The sequence below is a fragment of the Myotis lucifugus genome, unplaced genomic scaffold, assembly GCF_000147115.1.
Source record: "Myotis lucifugus unplaced genomic scaffold, Myoluc2.0 scaffold_10, whole genome shotgun sequence".
In the NCBI taxonomy this organism is placed as follows: domain Eukaryota; kingdom Metazoa; phylum Chordata; class Mammalia; order Chiroptera; family Vespertilionidae; genus Myotis; species Myotis lucifugus.
Genome location: NW_005871058.1, coordinates 5577858 through 5597492, shown reverse-complemented (window position 1 = coordinate 5597492; position 19635 = coordinate 5577858). Strand labels below are relative to the sequence as shown.

Sequence of the window (19635 nt, the reverse complement as noted above, 5' to 3'; positions counted from 1 at the left end):
ATACAAATAGAAAATTATGGGTTGTTTTTACTTAGCAGTAAATAGGAGCAAAAATCCAAAGTAATATACTAGCTTATTAATTCATCAATGAAATATAAATTTTATTCTCAATACAAATATAGGAGTAATAAATCTGTAAATATAGTACCAAAGGACTTATATGCATGCATATAAGCCTAACCAATGGATACAGACACCAGGGGGGTGAGGGCATGAGTGGCGGGGGGGTCATTGGGGACAAAAGGGGAATAAGGACTCATATGTAATACCTTAATCAATAAAGAAAAAAATATATAGTTATCACTGGTATTCAAAGGAATCTTTAGTAGATGCTCAAAGTCATGTGAAATTTAGCAATCACTCCTGGCAAATTAGGATTAGAAGAATATTTTCTGTTAAAATAAGCTCTACAGCAAAGAAACCTATTATTCCTTCTATCACTTAACATTGTTTTGAAAGTTCTTGCCAATGCATTAAAATAGAAATGACAATTTATGTAATTATCACATAAAAGGGTCTCAAAATGTTTGTCAAATGAATCCTACAATAAAGTACATTGAAAATGAAGAGAAAATGATTGAGATTTGCCAATAATAATAATACTTTAAAAAATCCTCACCCAAGGATGTATTTAAAAAAAATTATTTTAGAAAGAGAGAGGAAGGGAGAGAGAGAAAAAAACATTGATTTGAGACATAAACATTGATCAGTTACCTCCATAGGTGCCCTGACCAGGGATTGAACCCTCAATATTTTGGTGTATAAGATGATGTTCCAGCCAACTGAGCCACCAGGCAAGAGCACAAATAATTATTTTTTAACTTAACAAGCTAATTAACTGAAACCTATCTGAACTAATAATAGCATTCCACAGGATGGCTAGATGTAAAACTGCAAAATCAATAGCTTTCCTATATCAATTAAAATGTACAATAGAAAAATTATCCATTTCTGTGAAGTACAAGATTAAATTTATTAGGAGTTGTGAGAGGACTTGGGTTAATATAAAGAAGGCCAAATATCTTTACTAAGAGATATTAAAAAGAATGACTTGAATAAATGGAAATACATAGTATATTGCTCAATGGGCAGATGGAATATTGTAAAGATTTCTATTATCTTCAATTTAATTTATAGGTTTAATGTAATTCCAATCAGATTAATTTATATGGAATAGGCTAGAATAATAATATTTGAAAAATTAAAAAGTAAAAGGAGAAATTTATACTATCAGCTAAAGTATAAAGTTTTTTTGAAATAATAGGTAGACAGCCATTGTGACTCAATGTTTTGAGTCAGAAACACGAACTAATATAAGTAATTAAATAAGGAATAAACTATGAAATCAAAGATCAGTAATTCTGACTGTATAAAAATTTATAAATGCTATTTTCTTATAATACAGCATAAACAAAAAGCAGCCAGAATTAGGAGGAAGCATTCTATGAAGCATTTAATTCATTCAGTGGATGAGAGTTCTGCTGAGCATGGAGGAGAATGCTGAGAGGATTGGGAAGACAGTAGTCCAAGTGTACATTCATGACCTCATTTCCCTCCTTTCTGTCTTTTCATGGGATACAGTAACCAGTTCAGGCATTCTATGGGGTGCGGTAGGGAGGAAGTAAGGAAAAGACCAGTCTCAAGTTGCCTGTTACGCAGGATGGATCTCCAAGTCCATCCATCACTGGTCAAGCCTTCCCAGTTCAGACAGACAAAACATTTGCCAAAATGAATACCGAACTAACTGGAGATTCTTGGAATTGCTGTAGCTGGGCTGGAGCTCCAACCAACCACAGGATCCAGGCTCATCATCATCAAAATTGAAGCAAGAGGCCAACTACCCATGGGAGCATGATGAATTTAGAACTGTAACTCCTAGAACTAGCTGTCCAGACTCACCTGGTCATTTCATTAGCCTTGCATCGATGTGACCCTACATGTTATTCAATTCAAGCTTTGGATCCTGTTTATCATGTTACAGCAGGGTTTTGCTGTACTTACCAAAAAATATATAAATTTTAGAAAATATAGATATTTCAGGAAAAATAGGTGATAATTATCATTAGAGGGTGGGATATTGAGAGACTTGATAGTGTTTGAAGAGTGAGCTATGGGGATCCATGACAGATTTAGAAAACAAACAAACAAACAAACAAAAAACAAGATTAAGATTCCCTATAGGTGATTGGGGGAAGGGAGAGAGTTTAGTACATAGTAATCTAAAATGCTTGGTTCTTATGGTATCCAGAAGGTGATAGTGCCTGGAAGCTTGCACATGATGGAACCAAAAAGACAAATCTGTTGGAAGCAGGGTAGCTTGTCTAGGGTCACTTTTATGTAGTTATCTTCTCAGTTTTATGATGAAATGTTCATGTTTTATTTTTGGTGCAATTCCATTTTTTCTGCATCACACGTCAGCTCTAAATCAAATTTTATGGTACTATTTACATTTTGGTCTTTTGAGAGGCCAACTATTCCTTGATAACCAGGAATATTACAGTCTATGCATAGGACACAAACAATTTTGGAAATTCTTCTTGCATAATTTTAGTGACAACACTCATTAAAGATTTATTACTTTGGGGTAGTTTTGTAAATTCTTGCAGATTCATTTAACAAACTTTTCCTTTTTTGTATTAGGAGAAATGAGTCCTTACTTGGATTGAAAAAAATTAAACATAAGGACAATATTTTGGGTCAAAAAATGGATAAATCTGTGAAGAAGTACAAAGCTGCAGTAATGGAGATTGGGAAAGTAAGTTTCATGAGTTTTGAGCAAATGAAATGAAGAGATACATGTATCTACAGACGATTGGCTGCATTATAATTTATTATAACATGAAACAGAAGGAAATACAAGCATAATTTTATAACTATACATTACAATTCTTAAGTTTTCAAATGGATATATTTTTTAATTTTTAAAATTTATTTGAGAGAGAGAACATTGATGCGAGAGAGAAACATCGATCAGTTGCCTCCTACATGTGCCCCACGGGAGATTGAACCTGCAACCTGGGTATGTGCCCTGACCAGGAATTGAACTTGCCACTTTCTGGTATACAGGACTATACTCCAACCAGCTGAGCCATATCGATCAGGGCTCATTTGGATATTTTTGTAATCATATTTTTTTGTTTACAGGGATACTTTTGTTACTTTTGATAATAATTTTAAGTGGGGGTATAAAGAAACCACTGTATTTTAATGTCAATAGATAGACATTAGAGTGTGAGTTAATTATAATATTGTATTCAGAACTTAATTTTTGTTTTCTCCTGTATTAAGACTACAGAAATACCAAAAAGAAAATGTAAAAAAAAGGGAACTCTAAGAGACTTTTTATCCAAAAATCCACATGTTTCTGAATTGCCAGAACGTGAAAGGTATTCATTTATTATTTAATTTATTCAGTAAACATTTACTTGAAGCCCATTATTTGGGCTTTAGGGGTGTACTGCTTAACTAGAGAGCTAAGAGCATTTTGAGATTTTGATAGGAATAATTTTAAACAAATGTATTTTATACTTAAATTACGTACTAACTAGAAAATTTTTGAAATACTAGTTTTTTTCCAGATCATATTGAGTATGGTTTTATGATCTTATTTTATTTATCATTATGAGTGATGTTTTATTTCCTTCCAGTCTAGCTGAAGTTAAAAAAAATTTTACTTTATTATTTTTCAAGGAACCACACAGAGAAATGATTTTCTTGTTTAATATTTAAGTTAATTGATGAATGTGAACAATTATGTTATAATTTATTTGTCTAATCTCGGTGGCCTTTTGGTTATAGAAAAGAAAGGCTCTGTTTGGTTTGAGCTTAGGACATAGACATCAGAGAGAATTGGAGACAATATGTAGTGACTTTGTCCCTTGTGCTCATTCTTGTGCCTTCTTTATTGTCCTATTTTACATTTTTAGTACTAAGTAAATGATAAATAAGCCTGTTACATTTGCATAAGGGCAGCCAAGTGACTTCTTGATTATGTACAAATTGGAATCATTTCTCTTCAAATATCTGAAAGTTTGTATAATTTCAAAACTTCTTTGTCCCTTGGCAGAAATAAGAGATTTGATGTTAGAAAAATAGCACATCGATTCCTGGTAGATAACTTGAATCCTTTAATACTTAATTATATTAAAAAGAAGAGGTTCCGTCAAATGTGGCTTGAAGAGATGCCCTGGAGGGCTCAGATGAACCTGTATCTGGCAAATGCACACTTCAACATGCTTTTAATAAAGCTAGGGGAACGTCTGAAGATGAAATTTGGCATTTCACATGCAATGGTCAGGTATAGTATATTATCAATAAGTAATACTTTTGAGGTTTCAAGAACATGGATTGTATTTGTATGTCCAGTGCTTCAATGTTGATAATAACTTAAGGAGGTTTACAGAGTGCTTCTGTCTTACTTGGTAATTGATACATTTCTTTTTTTTTCTATTGATATATTTCTTATCTTAGAATCTTTCCCAAACAGGTGATGGATATAAGCTCTTATGAAGTACTAATTTGCATATATCTTGACTATGTTTCTCAATAAAACTTTTAGTAAAAGGAGAAAATATAATTCCAAGAGGAATTTAATATTAATTGCATAATAACTGTAGACATTAGTGGGCGTTAGGCAAATTTCTATTTCATTTAGAGATATTTTAAGCCTCCATGAATATATATTGTAAGCCTCTATAAACATAGATCATATATTCTCATATAGAGTTTTTCTTATTAATTCAAAAGACATTTTTGAGCTCTTAATGAATATCTTTGGCTGAAGTGTTATGGGAGATAAAAATAGAAGATAAATACATAAATGGAATACTATGCAGCCATTAAAAACGTGATGTAGAGTCATTTAAAAAGATTTGTTGAGCACCTGTTAGACACAAGATCCTGAGATAGGTGCAGTGGGCATGCAAGCATGAACAGGATATGAAAGTTAGAATTTGGTAGGGTAGATCACAAATGTTCATGGATAATTCTAGATAATGGGAGCAGACAAAGTACTCATAAAGTCTTCTTTGTTCCCAGGAAAGTTCACTTTACTCTGGCTGAGACTAACAGGAAAGATTTAATGTGGGAGGGCCACTTGGCCTGTCTCTTGATAGATAGGCAAGATTTAGAAATGTATGGTTAGAGAAATAGGCATTCCAGGTGGGTGGAAAACAGGAGTTAGAGCCCAGGTAGGAAAAACAGAGGATAAGAACCCCAAATGGTCTAACCCGAATCTAGGGTATATGATAGAGAGTGGTATAAGATAATTTGCAAAGTAGGTCAGTTCCAGGTCATGGAGTCTTAACAGTCTATTAAGTCTGGACTTTAATTTATATACAGTGGGAGATCATTAAGAGTTTTTGAGCAGGGTGTGATAAGAAATTTCTCTGGCAGCAACATACAGAACACTAACTCACAAATATTTAAAACATTAAAGTAGGTTGTATTTGACATTTAATTCAATTTTACTTATAATGTTTTTCAATAAGATTTTTTTCCCTCTTGCAGTTTCCGATCATGTGATCCTAGTATATTCTCATTATATAATTCAGGAACAGTATTACCAACAGGAAAATTGACTCTAGAAAACTATAAAGTGATGCTTGATTTCCTTCATACAGCTAAAAAAAGAAGGATCAATTTACCATCAGGTAAAATAAGTAAACATATTATCAAATTGCCTCTAGATTTTTATTCACTAATGACCCACAAACACACACACACACACACACACACACACACTGGGCAGACACACAGAATTACATGCACCATTTCCCAATGACCCAGGAATTTAGTTGAATTGTAATATTTTGTAGGAGACTCTTATTTTTAAAAATTTCAATTTTTATGGTAGTATCATATATATTTGGAAATACCTATAATGCGTTCTGACTTAAAACAGTTTGGTTGTTTAGCAAATATAATGTTCTTTTAGAAGTGTTGGTAGCCCCCAGTGGTCAAGGGGTTATATTTTAGTGGAAGTAAGTTTTAGAATAAATTCCACCAAACATAGTGATGCAGGCAGGCATGAAGACAGTCATATAGCTAGCTGTTCAATCGAACCGATTTTACCTCCGGGCAGTCTACTCTTGCCTTTTGATCTCCAACTAGCAACTTCCATGAGAGCTTACTCCAAGATGGTTGCCATACTATTCTGATGGCAGAACCAACCGATATTGTCACCAGGCCAGGTGACAGGGGCCTCTAAGAGGTTGGAGAGATGCAAGTGAGCAGGGCTCTCCATCGGCACCGATGACATGATACCTGAACAATCACCTACCTTGAATACCACTCACTTCATAAATAAAAAATTATAAGATTTTTTATGCTGTTACAAAGTCTCTTACGTTGATTTCTAATAATGGTATTTTAAGTACTATGTAACTTAGTGCTGAAAAAGTTACTTCATATGCTGGATCACTGCCCCAGGAGAGTTGATTCATATTTGAGGTACTTGACGTACTTCCTAGTTTTTCTAGGGTGTAGATTAAGTTTAGCGAGTACCTGCATGTCATACTATGAATATTGAAGTATTTGAGAGTAAATTTCCTAGCCTAGAAAGAGCTGAGTTTTGTATGTAGATTGTAATATACAGTTTCTTGATTTTTGTTAAAACTAGCTCTCTATCTAAGAGCTCCATGAAGTCAGCAATAGAATATTTTGCTATTGAGACTTACTATTTAATGCAGAGTTCTACTAGTAAGAGGAGGTTTGCGGCAGGAGAAATCCTCTGTGGTTTTTATACCACACCAACAGGAGAATGAGTGGCCTGGGTTGCTGCACTGCCTAATCCCTTTTAGTGTATGTATCCTGAGAATGGCCCAGTTTTGGGGTAAATTAAGAAACAGTGCGATCCTGTCATTGTTCCCTAAAAAAAAACACAAGACATACCTTGGCCATAATCCCTGCCTGGAATATTCTTCTCCATAGTTTTCCCTCATAGCTGAATTATGCTACCTTTTAAGACCTAAACTAAGTGCTTCTTTCTTTAGAAACCTTCCCTGATTCATTGTGTTTGTGATAATCCTGTCCTTTCTCCAAAATTATATAGCCATTCTTATCAGAATTACTCATTTGATACTTACCACCTACTGTGTTCTCTGGAACGTAACTCTCTGTTTTCAAATAACGTTGTCCTTTATTTTTGTACTGTAGATGCTGAAGAGTTTTCAATATTTATTGATTCCCAAATGAATGATGAAACTGATTCTAAGATACCAACAGCTAATGACCCTGACTTTCAGGGAGTTCTTAATGCTAGAGAAAAGGATAGAGCAGCAACTTTGAGTCTATTGGACCATTTTATGAAAATCTTTTTACATTGTAGGAGAGCAATGGTAAGGTGGTCTTTCATTTTTGCTAATGTGGTAGACACAAATCTCAACCCATAAATTTGGGTGTGTAAGATGTATCTATTTGCTTACTATGTATAATTTTAGTTTCAGTTTTAAGACTAAATTTGTTGGGTTTTCTTTCAGTCATTTTTGAGGTTTGCCTGCCATGGTAATAAGGTCTTACACATTGTCAAGTTGTCAGGGAGAGGGGTGAGCTCCTCTCACCATCAGCCATCCATTCGCCTAGAGAAGAGGTGGCCTTTGTTCCTGTTTACACAGTCTTCATGGATATTCACACACCCCTCTGCTGCTTTCTTGCCAAACTTGGGACATGGGTTTCTCTGGTGACACAGGGTTTTCTCTCTGGAAACGTGATCCTTCCTGGGCCACCATAGACCCCTTTCTTTCCTCTAGCAGGGGAAGATCTTTCTAGACCACAGGTAAGATCTGCCTCTGACCCAGGCCTCTGGTTCTACAGGCCACTTGTGTTTCTTTTCAAATGTTCTCTTTTTCTTCTTAAATATTATATGGTAGATTATGAAACTCAAATTGGAGTCATTTGCTACAAAGAAATTAATTTCCTTTTTCTCTTCGTAAGGAGGGAGATACTTTAATCCTCTTAAGAGGTGAGAGAAAATGTACCGTTTCTATGCAAGAAAGAAACACACTTAAGTTCTCATATTCTCTGTGGAGTAGAGAGAGTGGCTTTTTAAAACTGTAAAGTAATCCACATCATCTCCTTGACCATGACATTGCATCCTGCTTTCCTTTCCACCAGCTTCAAGACCTAGAAGGTGTGGGTCTTGCTCACCTCTCAGAACTCAGCTCCTCTTGCTTTTGTTGAGTCCACTCTCCCCTCAGTGGTCTTGAAACCAGTAAACTTGTTTGCTTCTCAGCCCTCTGGTTCATCCTCCATGCTTTTAACTTGCTGTCCCCTCAGCCTCAACTGCTCTCCCTACTCAACATCCCCATCACCACCTTCACATGATTTGTTCAACTCAACATTCAGGAAGTCACCTCCTCAGAGAGGACTTCTCTCCTGACCACTCTGTCTAAAAGGATATGTTTTCTTACCCTTGTGAGGTCCTAGTTAATTTCTGTTTTATTTTTCTTTACAACTTACTATTTGTGAAATTATATTTTTATTGGTCTACTTTTCTAGTGTTGGTCTCCCCTAATAAATTGAGGCAGCATGAGAGCAGACCTTTCTTTTCTTGCTCACTGCCACGTTCCCAGCACCTAGGAGTGTTGGAGTCAGACCACCGAAGTGCAAACCTCAGCTCACCATTTAGTAGATTTATGATCTTAGCTCCATTTCCTTATCTGTAAATTGAATTGAATACTAGTACATACTTACTTCATAGGAGCTATTGTAAGAAGGAGGTAAGATACTGCATACAAAGGTCTTACCACAATATCTAGCACATGTAATTGGCACAGAACAAATGGTGTTATTTTTATTATTGACATAAATATTGCAGAAAGATGAAGTTGTTCAGAGATGTGTAACTTTTGGAACTTTGGGGTCTTCTGATTGTTGTGTTTGTATCAGGTTTTTGCTCACCGTGGCGGCTTTTGGACTCTGCTTCAGAATTGCTGTCGGGCCCTTTGGAACTATTCTCAGGAGCTACAGATCCTTCTTAAACAAGCAGTGGACCTGTGTAAAGTATTTCCTATTAGTCGAGATGGTTTCCTTTCTATCTCTGTATTACCATTCTATTTTGGAGCAGACCTACTTATTGACATGTTAATAGAACTACAAAATACCAATTCTATTGAGGTAAGAGTGTTTGGGTAATTATTTTTATTGTATTCAGTTAACAAATATTTTTGTACCATGCAGCTTGGGATAAGTAGAAATTAATATTTTTCTTCAGTTATTAGTTGGTTTGTCTATATTTCAGTTGCTTCTCATTATTATTTGGTTCACTATATATCTTGCATTGCTGTTAATTACAAATATCTTACTCTGAAAATTTAATTTCTTAAAGGGAACAGAAAGTAACATCTATTAAGCCCCAGCTTCTACATAAACTGACCTTAGTGCATTTAATCCTCATAGCAATATTTTGATAAAGAAAGAAAAAGATCCCAAAAGAGATCATAAAGTTTGTTTTTTTAATCTTTATTTCACTGCTTTTTCTATGCCTGTTCTGTTACTTCATATCTGATAGAACTTACATTTAAAATTTTACACATTAGGCTTTAAAGCAAGAAAGTAAAATTGATAAAATTCAAACATGCCATATCCTAAACACAATGAAAATTAGTGAACACATAAACACATTGAGTCATGGAGTAATTCCAGATGTTAAATATATGGCAACAATAGCATAAAAGACTGGGATGGTAAATAAAATTAAACTTTATATAGCTATAAAGTGGTACAATATTAACTCTAAGTGGATGGTAATAAGTTAAGGATGTGTTTAATAATCTAATAATCTCTAGAGTAACTACTAAAAAAGAAATATAGCTAAAAAGCCAAAGTAGTAAAATGGAAAACTAAATAATAGTTAATTAAGGAAAAAAGGAAAAGGAACATATGGGACAAATAGAAAACAAAGAAAACAAAGAAAAATAATAAATTATGTCAATAACCATCTACATATATATAAAAGGCTAATATGCAAAGTGTCCCTGTGGTAGTTTGACTGGGACACCAGGAGTTCTATCGCTTGCTATGATGTGCTGACCACCAGGGGCGGCACAGAACAAAGGAAGGCCCCAGCTGGCAGCTGGAGAAGAGAGACCCCGGCCAGCAGCCAGAAGGCCCTGATCAGCCCTGATCACTGGCCAGGCCTAGGGACCCTACCCATGCACAAATTTTGTGCACCAGGCCTCTAGTTTTAAATATATGTGGATTGAACATCCCAATTAAAAGGCAGAGATTATCTGATTGGATTAAAAAGAAAGACACCTGTACTTGTCCTCAAGATAAGAATCTGAATATAAAGAAAAAGATAGATTAAAAATAAAACAGTAGAAAGAGATATATCATAAAAACAGTAGGTATACAAAAAACTGGTGAGGCTATATTAATATTAAATAAAATAGTCTTCAAATCAAGAAACACTTGAGAGATAAAAAGGGACATTTCATTGTGGGAAGAGGCTCTATTAACCAGGAAAACATAGTAGTCATAAATATATGTACCTTTATAACAGAGATTCAACATATACTCTGGACACTCAAAGCTTGGAACACAACACTCGCACAGTAATGCTTTAACTTAGGCTAAAAGAGAGTCTTCTAGAAGACTTCCTTCTCAATAGATTTGACCTTTGCATCATGGAATTGCATATATTATTCTACAAACTGATGAATGTAACCAATGTATTAGGGAAACTTAATTATTTGTATATAATAAAACCTGTTTTTCCTTAAAAATTAGGTTCAATATCCTAACTTAATGACTATGCTCAAGAAGTATAGACTTTAGTCTGTGCTAATATAGTAATGACTAGCCATATGTGGCTGTTTAACATTATTATTATTTTTTTAGAGAGAGAGGAAGGAAGAGAGAGAGAGAGGAAGAGAGAGGAACATTGATGTGAGAGTGAAACATCCATCAGTTGCCTTCCACACTTGCCCCACTGGGGGTTGAATCCTAAACCTGGGATTCAACTAACTGAGCCACACCGGCCAGGGCCACATGTGGCTATTTAAGTTTAAGGCTAAATAAATGAAAATGAAATAAAATTGAAATTATCATTGCACTAGTCACACTTCAATAGCTCAGTACCCACATGTGCTGGGTGGCTGCTCTTTAGAACAACACAGACGTAACAGCACATTTCCATCATCACAAAAGTTACATTACATTAGGTAGCGTTATGAAGTTTCATTTGTGTAATAAAAATATTCTGAATTTTTTCTGTTCAGTCTTTTCCATATTGTATTTTTATATATCACATTCAACTTTCAAAAAATGTGTAATAAAATCTGGAATCACACTTTTAATGTGCTTCCTGCAGATTATTGAAGAAAAAGGAGAATACAGTGTACCAAGTTGCTATGGAAATATTAAAAATGATAATGGTGGTTCTAGCCTTACTTTTGAGCATCCTTTGGATAATGTAAATATGGTTGATTTGAAATGGATCCATGATTTTGTATTAAAATCTCTGGAACTTTTGTATCAAGTAGAAAAATGGGAAACACTAGTAGCACTTGCCATTCAATTCAATATAATTTCACAGTAAGTACTGGTGTAAGGGCAATTAAAAGTGATAGACTTCACTGAAAAAAATGTTTTAACTAATGTTTGCTTTTTAATGTATTTTTACCCTGTCTAGTGAGAGATACACAGAGCAAGTGACACCACTCCTGGTGTATGCACAGCGCCAGCTCCTTCTGAGAATATACAAGTTCGAGGGCCCAGATATTACTCAACAACCTTGTGTAAGATATGAGGCCGAATATAATGAGAAGGTGGGTTGACTCTATTATTTATGCAGTTGTGATTTCTTATTAGTACACATGTAACAAAGATTTAGGAATTAGATAAGTGTTATACGTTTCATGTAGGCATTTATCATTCAAATCAACAAACATTATTGAAAGCCAGCTGTGTGCCAGTATTTTCTATAACAGGGTAAACTAAAATAAGTTCTTATCAGGGCTCATTTATCCATTAGCAACACTGAGGACAGTGTTTGAGCCAGTATCAGAGCCATTACATTCATATAGTCCTGCCCATGGGCCTCTGGCATCCGTGGGTGCTGACATCCAGTGCCTGCCCCTATACCTGTCTGTGTGCCTATGTGTTGCAGCTGCCCTGCAAGGACTCCATTTCTTCTTTTCACAAAGCTTCCCCATGGCCTTTGCATATCCTTTCCTCCTGTATATTCTATGTAGATAGAATACAGTCTGAGTTCTTGCTTCATGGGGCTTAATTTTGGAGGTGTGGCAGGAAGATCAGATAATAAACATGTAAACTGATGTATTAAAAGATTTATAATCAGTGGAAGTTCTCTGAAGAAACAAACTAGGTCAATAGAATAGAGATAGGCTGTGGTTGGAGGTGGAGACTTTAGCAAGCATGATTGGCAAGGCCTCTTGGAGCTGGTAACCTTTGGTGGGAAGGCACCAGCCATTCATTGAAAAAGAGCATTCCAGTTCAAAGGAAGAAGGGCAGAGGTCCTGAGATGGGACAGAAAGAAGGCCCAGGCTGCAGTGTTGCAGACAAGAGAGATAGGGGTTCCTCTTCTGTCTTCTTTGTTGCTTACTCCCATTCTCCCCAATATCTTAGTGTTAAGTGTGTCCCAAGACTCTGTTCTTGGTCCTCTGTCTTCTCTGTGCACATTCTTTGACATGGTGAGTTAATTCACTCTTGGGTCTGAGTATCATCTTTATGATAATGACTATCAAAATTACATCTCCATTCTAGACCTTTCTCCTGAATTCTGTATTGACATATCTAATTGCCTGTACCAGTCAGGGTTCAATAAGAGAAGTATAACTAGTAAGACCTATCTATCTATCTATCTATCTATCTATCTATCTATCTATCTATCTATCATCTATCTATCTATCTATCTATCTATCTATCTATCTATCATCTACCTACCTACCTATCATCTATCTCTCTAGATTTATTACAAGGATTTGGCTTATATGATCATGGGGGCTGACTAAGCAAGTCCAAAATCTGTAGGGTAGGCAGTTAGGATCAAGAGCAGGAAGGGACCCTACAGGTGTGGCCAGAAGTTGTTATCCATAAGAAGTCACTCAGGGAGAATCCACTGGGTCCAGAACAGTTTTAGATCTGGAGGCTGGTTGGAATTTGGAGTCTGGAGATCACCTGCACTGTCAAGGACTTCCCTGATTGGGTTAGGCCCACCTAGGATAATCTCCCTAATTAAAGTCAATTTATTAGGAACTTTAATTAGTATCTGCCAAATTCTTTCATAATAGCACCTAGATTACAGTTTGATTGAATAACTGGATTGAGGTTTATGTATGTTAAAAAATAGATTCTTCCCTTCATTAGCCTTCATGGTTTAGCCTAACCAAATTGACTCATCAAAATACCAGACTGCCCAATCAACATTGTCTCTTAGATATTTAATACACTTCTCACATTTAGCTCATCTCAAACAAACCTGTTCTGCCAAGTCCTCCACATTGTTGTTGTTTTTTAATTTTCAAAATATATTTTTATTGATTTCAGAGAGGAAGGGAGAAGGAGAGTGAGAGATAGAAACATCAATGATGAGAGAGAATTATTGATTGGCTGCCTCCTGCATGCCCCCGACTGGAGATAGAGCCCACAACCTGGTCATGTGCCCTGACCAGGAATCGAACTGTGACCTCCTGGTTCATAGGTTGACGCTCAACCACTGAACAACACCACTCTCCTAGCTGCTCAGGCCAGACACCTAGGGGACACCCCTGATTCTTCTCTTGCTTTCACACTGCACTTCAAATTGGTTGCCAAATCCCCTACCTTCAAAATTTATTCAGAACCTTACCACATCTTGCTACCTCCACAACCCCTGCTCTGATCCAAGCTACAGTTATATTTTCTTTGATCAATGCAATGACTTCCTAATTAGTGGTCTTGCTTCCAACCTCCTTGAAACTCTGCCTCCAGCCCACAGTCTAGTCTCAATGCAGTAGATAGAACAACTTTTAAAAACCTAAGTCAACCATGTCATTACCCCATTTTAAACCCAAAAGCGACTTCCCATCTGCTTCCGAGTTAAAATGAACATCCTATCATGGCCTTAATGCCCTACATAACTTATCCCCGTGTATCCCCCAGTAACTCCTCTCCTATGACTCCTCCTCAGGTTGCCCTGTTCTTTAAGACAGTTCTGCCTCAGGGTCTTTGCCTTTGCTGTTCCCTTGCTTGGAATCCTCCTCCCCAATATCCATATTGACTTTTCCCTTGCCTTTCTCTTGCATTTTTGTTAAATGCCATATTCTCTGTGAGTACTTTCTTCATTACTCTATTAAAAATTTTGTGCTTGTTTGCTTAATTTCTCTGTATAGTATTTATAACTCTTTAATATTCTCTATAATGTACTTCTCTTTTATTTATTATCTCTCTGCTTCCACTAGAATAAGTTTCATAAGAACAGGAATTTTTGTTTTCTTTGTTCTCTGCTATATAGTCCTTGAGCTTGGCACATAATAAGTGTTCAATAAAATTTTGTTAGTGAAGCTGGAGAAGTAGGAAGGACTAGGTCAAATAGGACCATATAAGGCTTGGGAAGGAATTTGCATTTCATTAGGCTGTATTTACATCTCATAGTAGAAGTACCTACAGGGGACAATCAAGCAGCAGCATCTAATCAGACTAGGGTGCAAGGGGGCTGTATTTGGAGCAATAGGTTAGCTCAAGGAGTGAGAAGGGAGCAACAGGGAGAAGAGGATCTTGGACCTTTTAAAATAATTTCCTTCTGTTTAAAAATGTTTCACTTTAAGATACTTTATAATTTTAGCACTCAAGTATCTGTTAGAAAATAAATTTTTAAAATACTATAGGGGAAGTTAGTTTTGAAAAACTTCATGAGGGAAGTTTAAATTGTGTTAATTATGAGTAGGGTGGAAAAATCTGTCATTGGAAAAGCAGCCTATATTTTAACTATGTCTCAACTTACATAATGGGAGATATATTCAGGCTTGTAAATTTATAGAATATCTGAAAATTATATTCTAATTGTTCTACATAATTTGCCTAATGCTCTTCCAGCTGTGCTGTACTAAAGAAATACGAAAAATTATGTGGCTGCTTTTTTCCCCAAAAGTCTCTGCGAGTTTTTATTTGTAGCACCCTTTTGTCTCTCTTTTTTATTTTTGACAAATGAAAAATAAGATAAACATTTTAAGCAAGCCAAATTTTGGGCTATAAATACCTAAGTTATATTTTTTCATCTTTCCTTTTTAAGATAACCTGCCGAAATTTTATTGGGAAGCAAATCAAGATTAATTCTCCCCCCAGTCAACTGATAGACACAGAAAACGACTCAGATTTCCTCCAAAAGCTCATCCTTTCAGGTGAGTACCAGTTTACCTTGAAACTCTTTTAAAGCAAGGTTTGCTGTTGCGTTCTGCTTGACAGGTCTTCCATAATTAAAATGTTTGCAGGGGAACTGGCCTTGGACAGGAGGGTGGAACACCCCGGGCAGAAGGGGAGGAGAAGAGAAGAGGTTCACATGTGGGAATGTTGGTAGGTGGGAAGAGCAGCAGTTGAAGGCATTCTCACTGGGTATTGAAGATTTTATTCATGAAGCAGGGGTTTGAAAGCATAGCCACGGCTGATAGGGTAGGAGATTTCAGAATGTGAAAGAGTGGACTGGCCCTTGAGGTAAATAGGAGAAGGGAAGACGGAAGGGCTGCAGAGTACTGTAGAGGGTCCAGTAGAAGGAGGTTGGTGACCATAAAGTTTAGGTTTTACTGTCCAGGATAAATCCAAGTATCCCTCATATTCAATAAACAGTTGAAGGATTCATGTGGTCATAATATGTGACTAGTTCCAGTCAAAGAGTGTGATTCTTCCCGGGTGTGTTCTCCTTTTCTTGATCTTGTCTGTTAAAACTCTGGAGATCCCCAAATTTGGAATCCATAACTCAGAATGTGATTTATATTATCCCCTACATCCTAAAAAGGGACTGGCAGATGTGAGAAAATGTGTCAAAATGCTGGTTATCAAAATAATGACTGCCATAGAAGGGATAGAAAAGACATACCTAGTAAAATTCTAGACCCGTGTGACAGTAGGTGCTTATTGGTGATAGAAGCATTATGTCAGAAAAGCACTGTGCCTATCTGTTTTTAAAAGCTCATTTGGAAAGTCAAGGTGGTGGACAGGCGGGAAGGCAGGTGGAATCCGGCCACAGGGATCTTCTGGGTTGAATCTCAATGGTGGTGGAGGTATAAGCCAGTTTGAGTAATGATTAGAGCAGGAATATTTGAATGGATAAAAACTTAAAGAATATTATAGTGGCAGGCACTATATTTGTCACTTGGCAACCACTAGGTGCTTTAATTTTTGCAATCTTAGTAATAGGTATTTTTATGCTTACATTACAGATGAGAGAATGAAATGTTACTAGTAAGTACTGTAATTGTGATTCAAACCCTGGTCTGATTGTTTAGCCCATAAGTGCTCCACTGAGCACTGATCCTCATTTGTGCCCCTTCAAGTTAGACTCTACTCTAACCTTATATCACTCAAGAAAATACATGATAGATATCAGTGGTCATGGGAAGACAGATACTTTCTTCTGACTAATTATGATAGTATGGTAATTTTTAGATAATCCTGCATATTAAATATAGGTTTCACATTGAGTTATTATCATGAAAATCTTGGCATTCAGATTATAGCTCTATAAGACTCTCAGATCTCTTGGAGCAGTATTTCGGCCCACACTTTTGGGCTTATTTGGCAAATATTTAGGATGCTGAATTTTTTTCAGTGGACTCAACTCAGATCATTAACATATTTATAATCATGGTTGGTCTTATATATGTCACCACAACTTGTTTGCAAGTCTTTTAAAAGACCAAGCATATTCTTGATGTTTTCCACACCAAATTGCTTCTTTCGAACATCATATATTTCCTTTTGGCATAACAGCATTTGTTACTAATGTTTGATACATTTCTTTCTCCGGAACAGATGTTGTAATGCTCCAGTGCCTAGAAACATTTGGTGTTCTCATTATTTAAAAGCATTCCATTCTCCCTCTAACTATTTAATAATGCATATGTAATTTGGGAAGGTCTCTGTAGGATTTGGAGAAGTGAGAATACCCTGCTTTATTGATTATTATTTGTATGGATGAGTAACTTGCCTGCTTGTTAAGCTTCATAGGGGAGAGAACTCTGTGGTTATGTATCTTATTGGAGCTGTGTTTGCATTCTGTCTGGAGCCTCATTCTTGAGTCTTGACCTTATTGGTAGTTAAGTTTCCTGATAGGGTTGTTCAGTCTTCAGGTATGTTGGAATTTTCAGCCCTTTGGCAGGTGTGTTTTATTACGGCCTCTGGACATTTGGACTGATGTGACCAAATGTGTAGAAAGCAGCACAAATTTCGTGTACTCCCTGGGAGTTTTCCTTTGTGGACCCATATTCCAGGAGCGATTGGCATTTCAGTTTTAATGTCTCCACTGGTACACTGAGAGACATAATGATTCTCTTCATTTTTCTTCCCTTCTTCCTCCTCCCACTTCTCCTTGTCTTCTTCTTCTCGCCTATTTCAAACTGCTGTGGCTTTGAAATAGCTTCTTGAATTATCCATGGGAATTTTCATACAGGAACCTCCTTGAGACAGATGTCAGGATAAGGCCTCTGAAGCTGATATTTCCTTATTGCTTTTTTTCTTTTAAATCTCATGTAGGCAGCCACAAAACACCAAACAGAACCCTAATTAGACCATAAGGAAAAAGGTACAGTAGGGCTTGAAAAAAAGGAAAATCAAATAGCACAATAGAGTTTAGAAAATAAAAGAATGATTTATGAGTAGATATTTGATAAAAGTAGCAGGAGGATAATTTTATTGACCCCTATTTTAGCGATGGCAGTCACTTCCCCTTCTTCCTGTCTTCTTGGCACCGCATGCCTTTATGATTTCTGTTGTGGAATGCAAGCTCTGTAAGAGCAGGGAGCGGGTCTGCTTTGTTCACCTCCTCAGTGCCTAGCCTGGTACTGGTACGTGTTAATATATATTTTAAAACCACCTGACTCACAGTCATAATGTGAGCCTCCATCTATTGAATGCTTACTCTATGGCAGGCACTACGCTGACACTTCACACACAGGTAAAAAAGTAACCTTCAGAGGTAAATAATATTTACCCCACTTTTTTTTCATCCCACTTTTGACAGATGTTTGAAACAAAGGCCTAGAGAAAGTAACTGACTGTCTCAAAATATTAATATGTGAGGGCTTCCAGCTTCTTCCTGTTCCTCTGCTGGCTTCTTTCCCTGATCTCACTCTCTAAGGAGAAACAGATAAAATCCAGGTGCATGAATTCTTGCAAGAAAAACAGAGCAGAAATTTATAATCTTCAGGGTGGTGTGCATAAGGGTGGCGGTGGGAGGAGTGGGAGTATACCTTGTTCAGGATCATGCAGGACCGTGCATGCTTAGGGGAGAGGGGACTTGAGGGAGCATGATGGCAGGGACAGGACGGAGTACCAGCTTGCAAACATGTCATGGTGACACGCATAAGGCCCACCATGCTTAGAAACATGCTAATGATCTGAGTTTCACTGAAAAAAAAATCACCATTCTAAAACTTTCTAAATAAGCCTAAAAGTGTGGGCCAAGATACTGCTCCAAGAGGTCTAAGAGTCTTATAAAGAGCTCTAAGCTGGATGCCAAGATTTTCATGATCACAACTCAGTGTGAAACCTATAATATGCAGGATCATCTAAAAATTACCATATTATCACAATTAGTCAGGAGAAAGTATCTTCTCATGACCACTGATATCTAGCATATTTTTTTCTTGGGTGCTATAAGGTTAGAGGAGAGTCTAAACTGAAAGGGCACCAATGAAGATCAGGCCTGGTAGCGTGCCTGGTGGGAGAGGGATGGTGGAGAGTAGTAAGGTAAAGGGTCAGAGGTGAGGTAAAGTCTAAAAATTGAACATTACATTTAGCCACATTGAAGAACTTTGGGATGGAGTGATGGGGAGGGGGAGGTCTGATTTAAGTGGGTTCAAGAGTGAATGGGAAACAATGAATACAGAACTTTTTAATGCGTTTTGTTGTAAACATGGTGCAGAGAAATAGAATGGTACCTTGAGGGGAAAGTAGAGTCAAGAGAAAGGATTTTTACTTTTTTAAATTAAAGTATTCACTTTTTATAAGTTCAAATATAGTCACCATGTCCCAGAACTTATAACTGGAAATCTTACCTTTTGACCATCTTCACCTATTTTGCCCATCCCCACCCCACCCCTGGCAATCACCAGTCTATTCTATCTATCTGTGTGTTTGGTTTATATAGATTCCACATGTGAGGTCATACAGCATATGCCTTTCTTTGTCTGACTTATTTCACTTACCATAAAACCCTCAAGGTCCATCCATGTGGTCACAAATGGCAGGATTTCCTTCTTTCTTATTTCACTGTATATATACACCACATTCCCCTTCTCCATTCATTTGCCGATGGACATTTGAGTTGTTTCCCTGTCTTGTCTATTGTAAATAATGCTGCAGTGGACATAACATTTTCAATTTTTTTAAAATCAGGGAAAAAAAACAAACAGCAAAATGTGCCGCTGGGAAATATTCAGCACAGAGAAAATTAATGATTTGGGGAAAGGAGAACTGCTG

At 36.6% G+C, this 19635-nt stretch overlaps 1 protein-coding gene across 1 annotated transcript in view; it reads left to right on the top strand.

The window, feature by feature from the left end:
- CFAP54 (cilia and flagella associated protein 54) overlaps positions 1–19635 on the top strand; it is a 241930-nt gene that overhangs the window by 107550 nt on the left and 114745 nt on the right. The window contains exons 31-39 of the mRNA XM_023749820.1: positions 2641–2755; positions 3289–3386; positions 4067–4297; positions 5509–5651; positions 7156–7337; positions 8887–9114; positions 11312–11535; positions 11633–11768; positions 15233–15341. Of these exons, the coding sequence (XP_023605588.1) occupies positions 2641–2755; positions 3289–3386; positions 4067–4297; positions 5509–5651; positions 7156–7337; positions 8887–9114; positions 11312–11535; positions 11633–11768; positions 15233–15341 (1466 nt within the window). The remainder of the gene's footprint in view (positions 1–2640; positions 2756–3288; positions 3387–4066; positions 4298–5508; positions 5652–7155; positions 7338–8886; positions 9115–11311; positions 11536–11632; positions 11769–15232; positions 15342–19635) is intronic.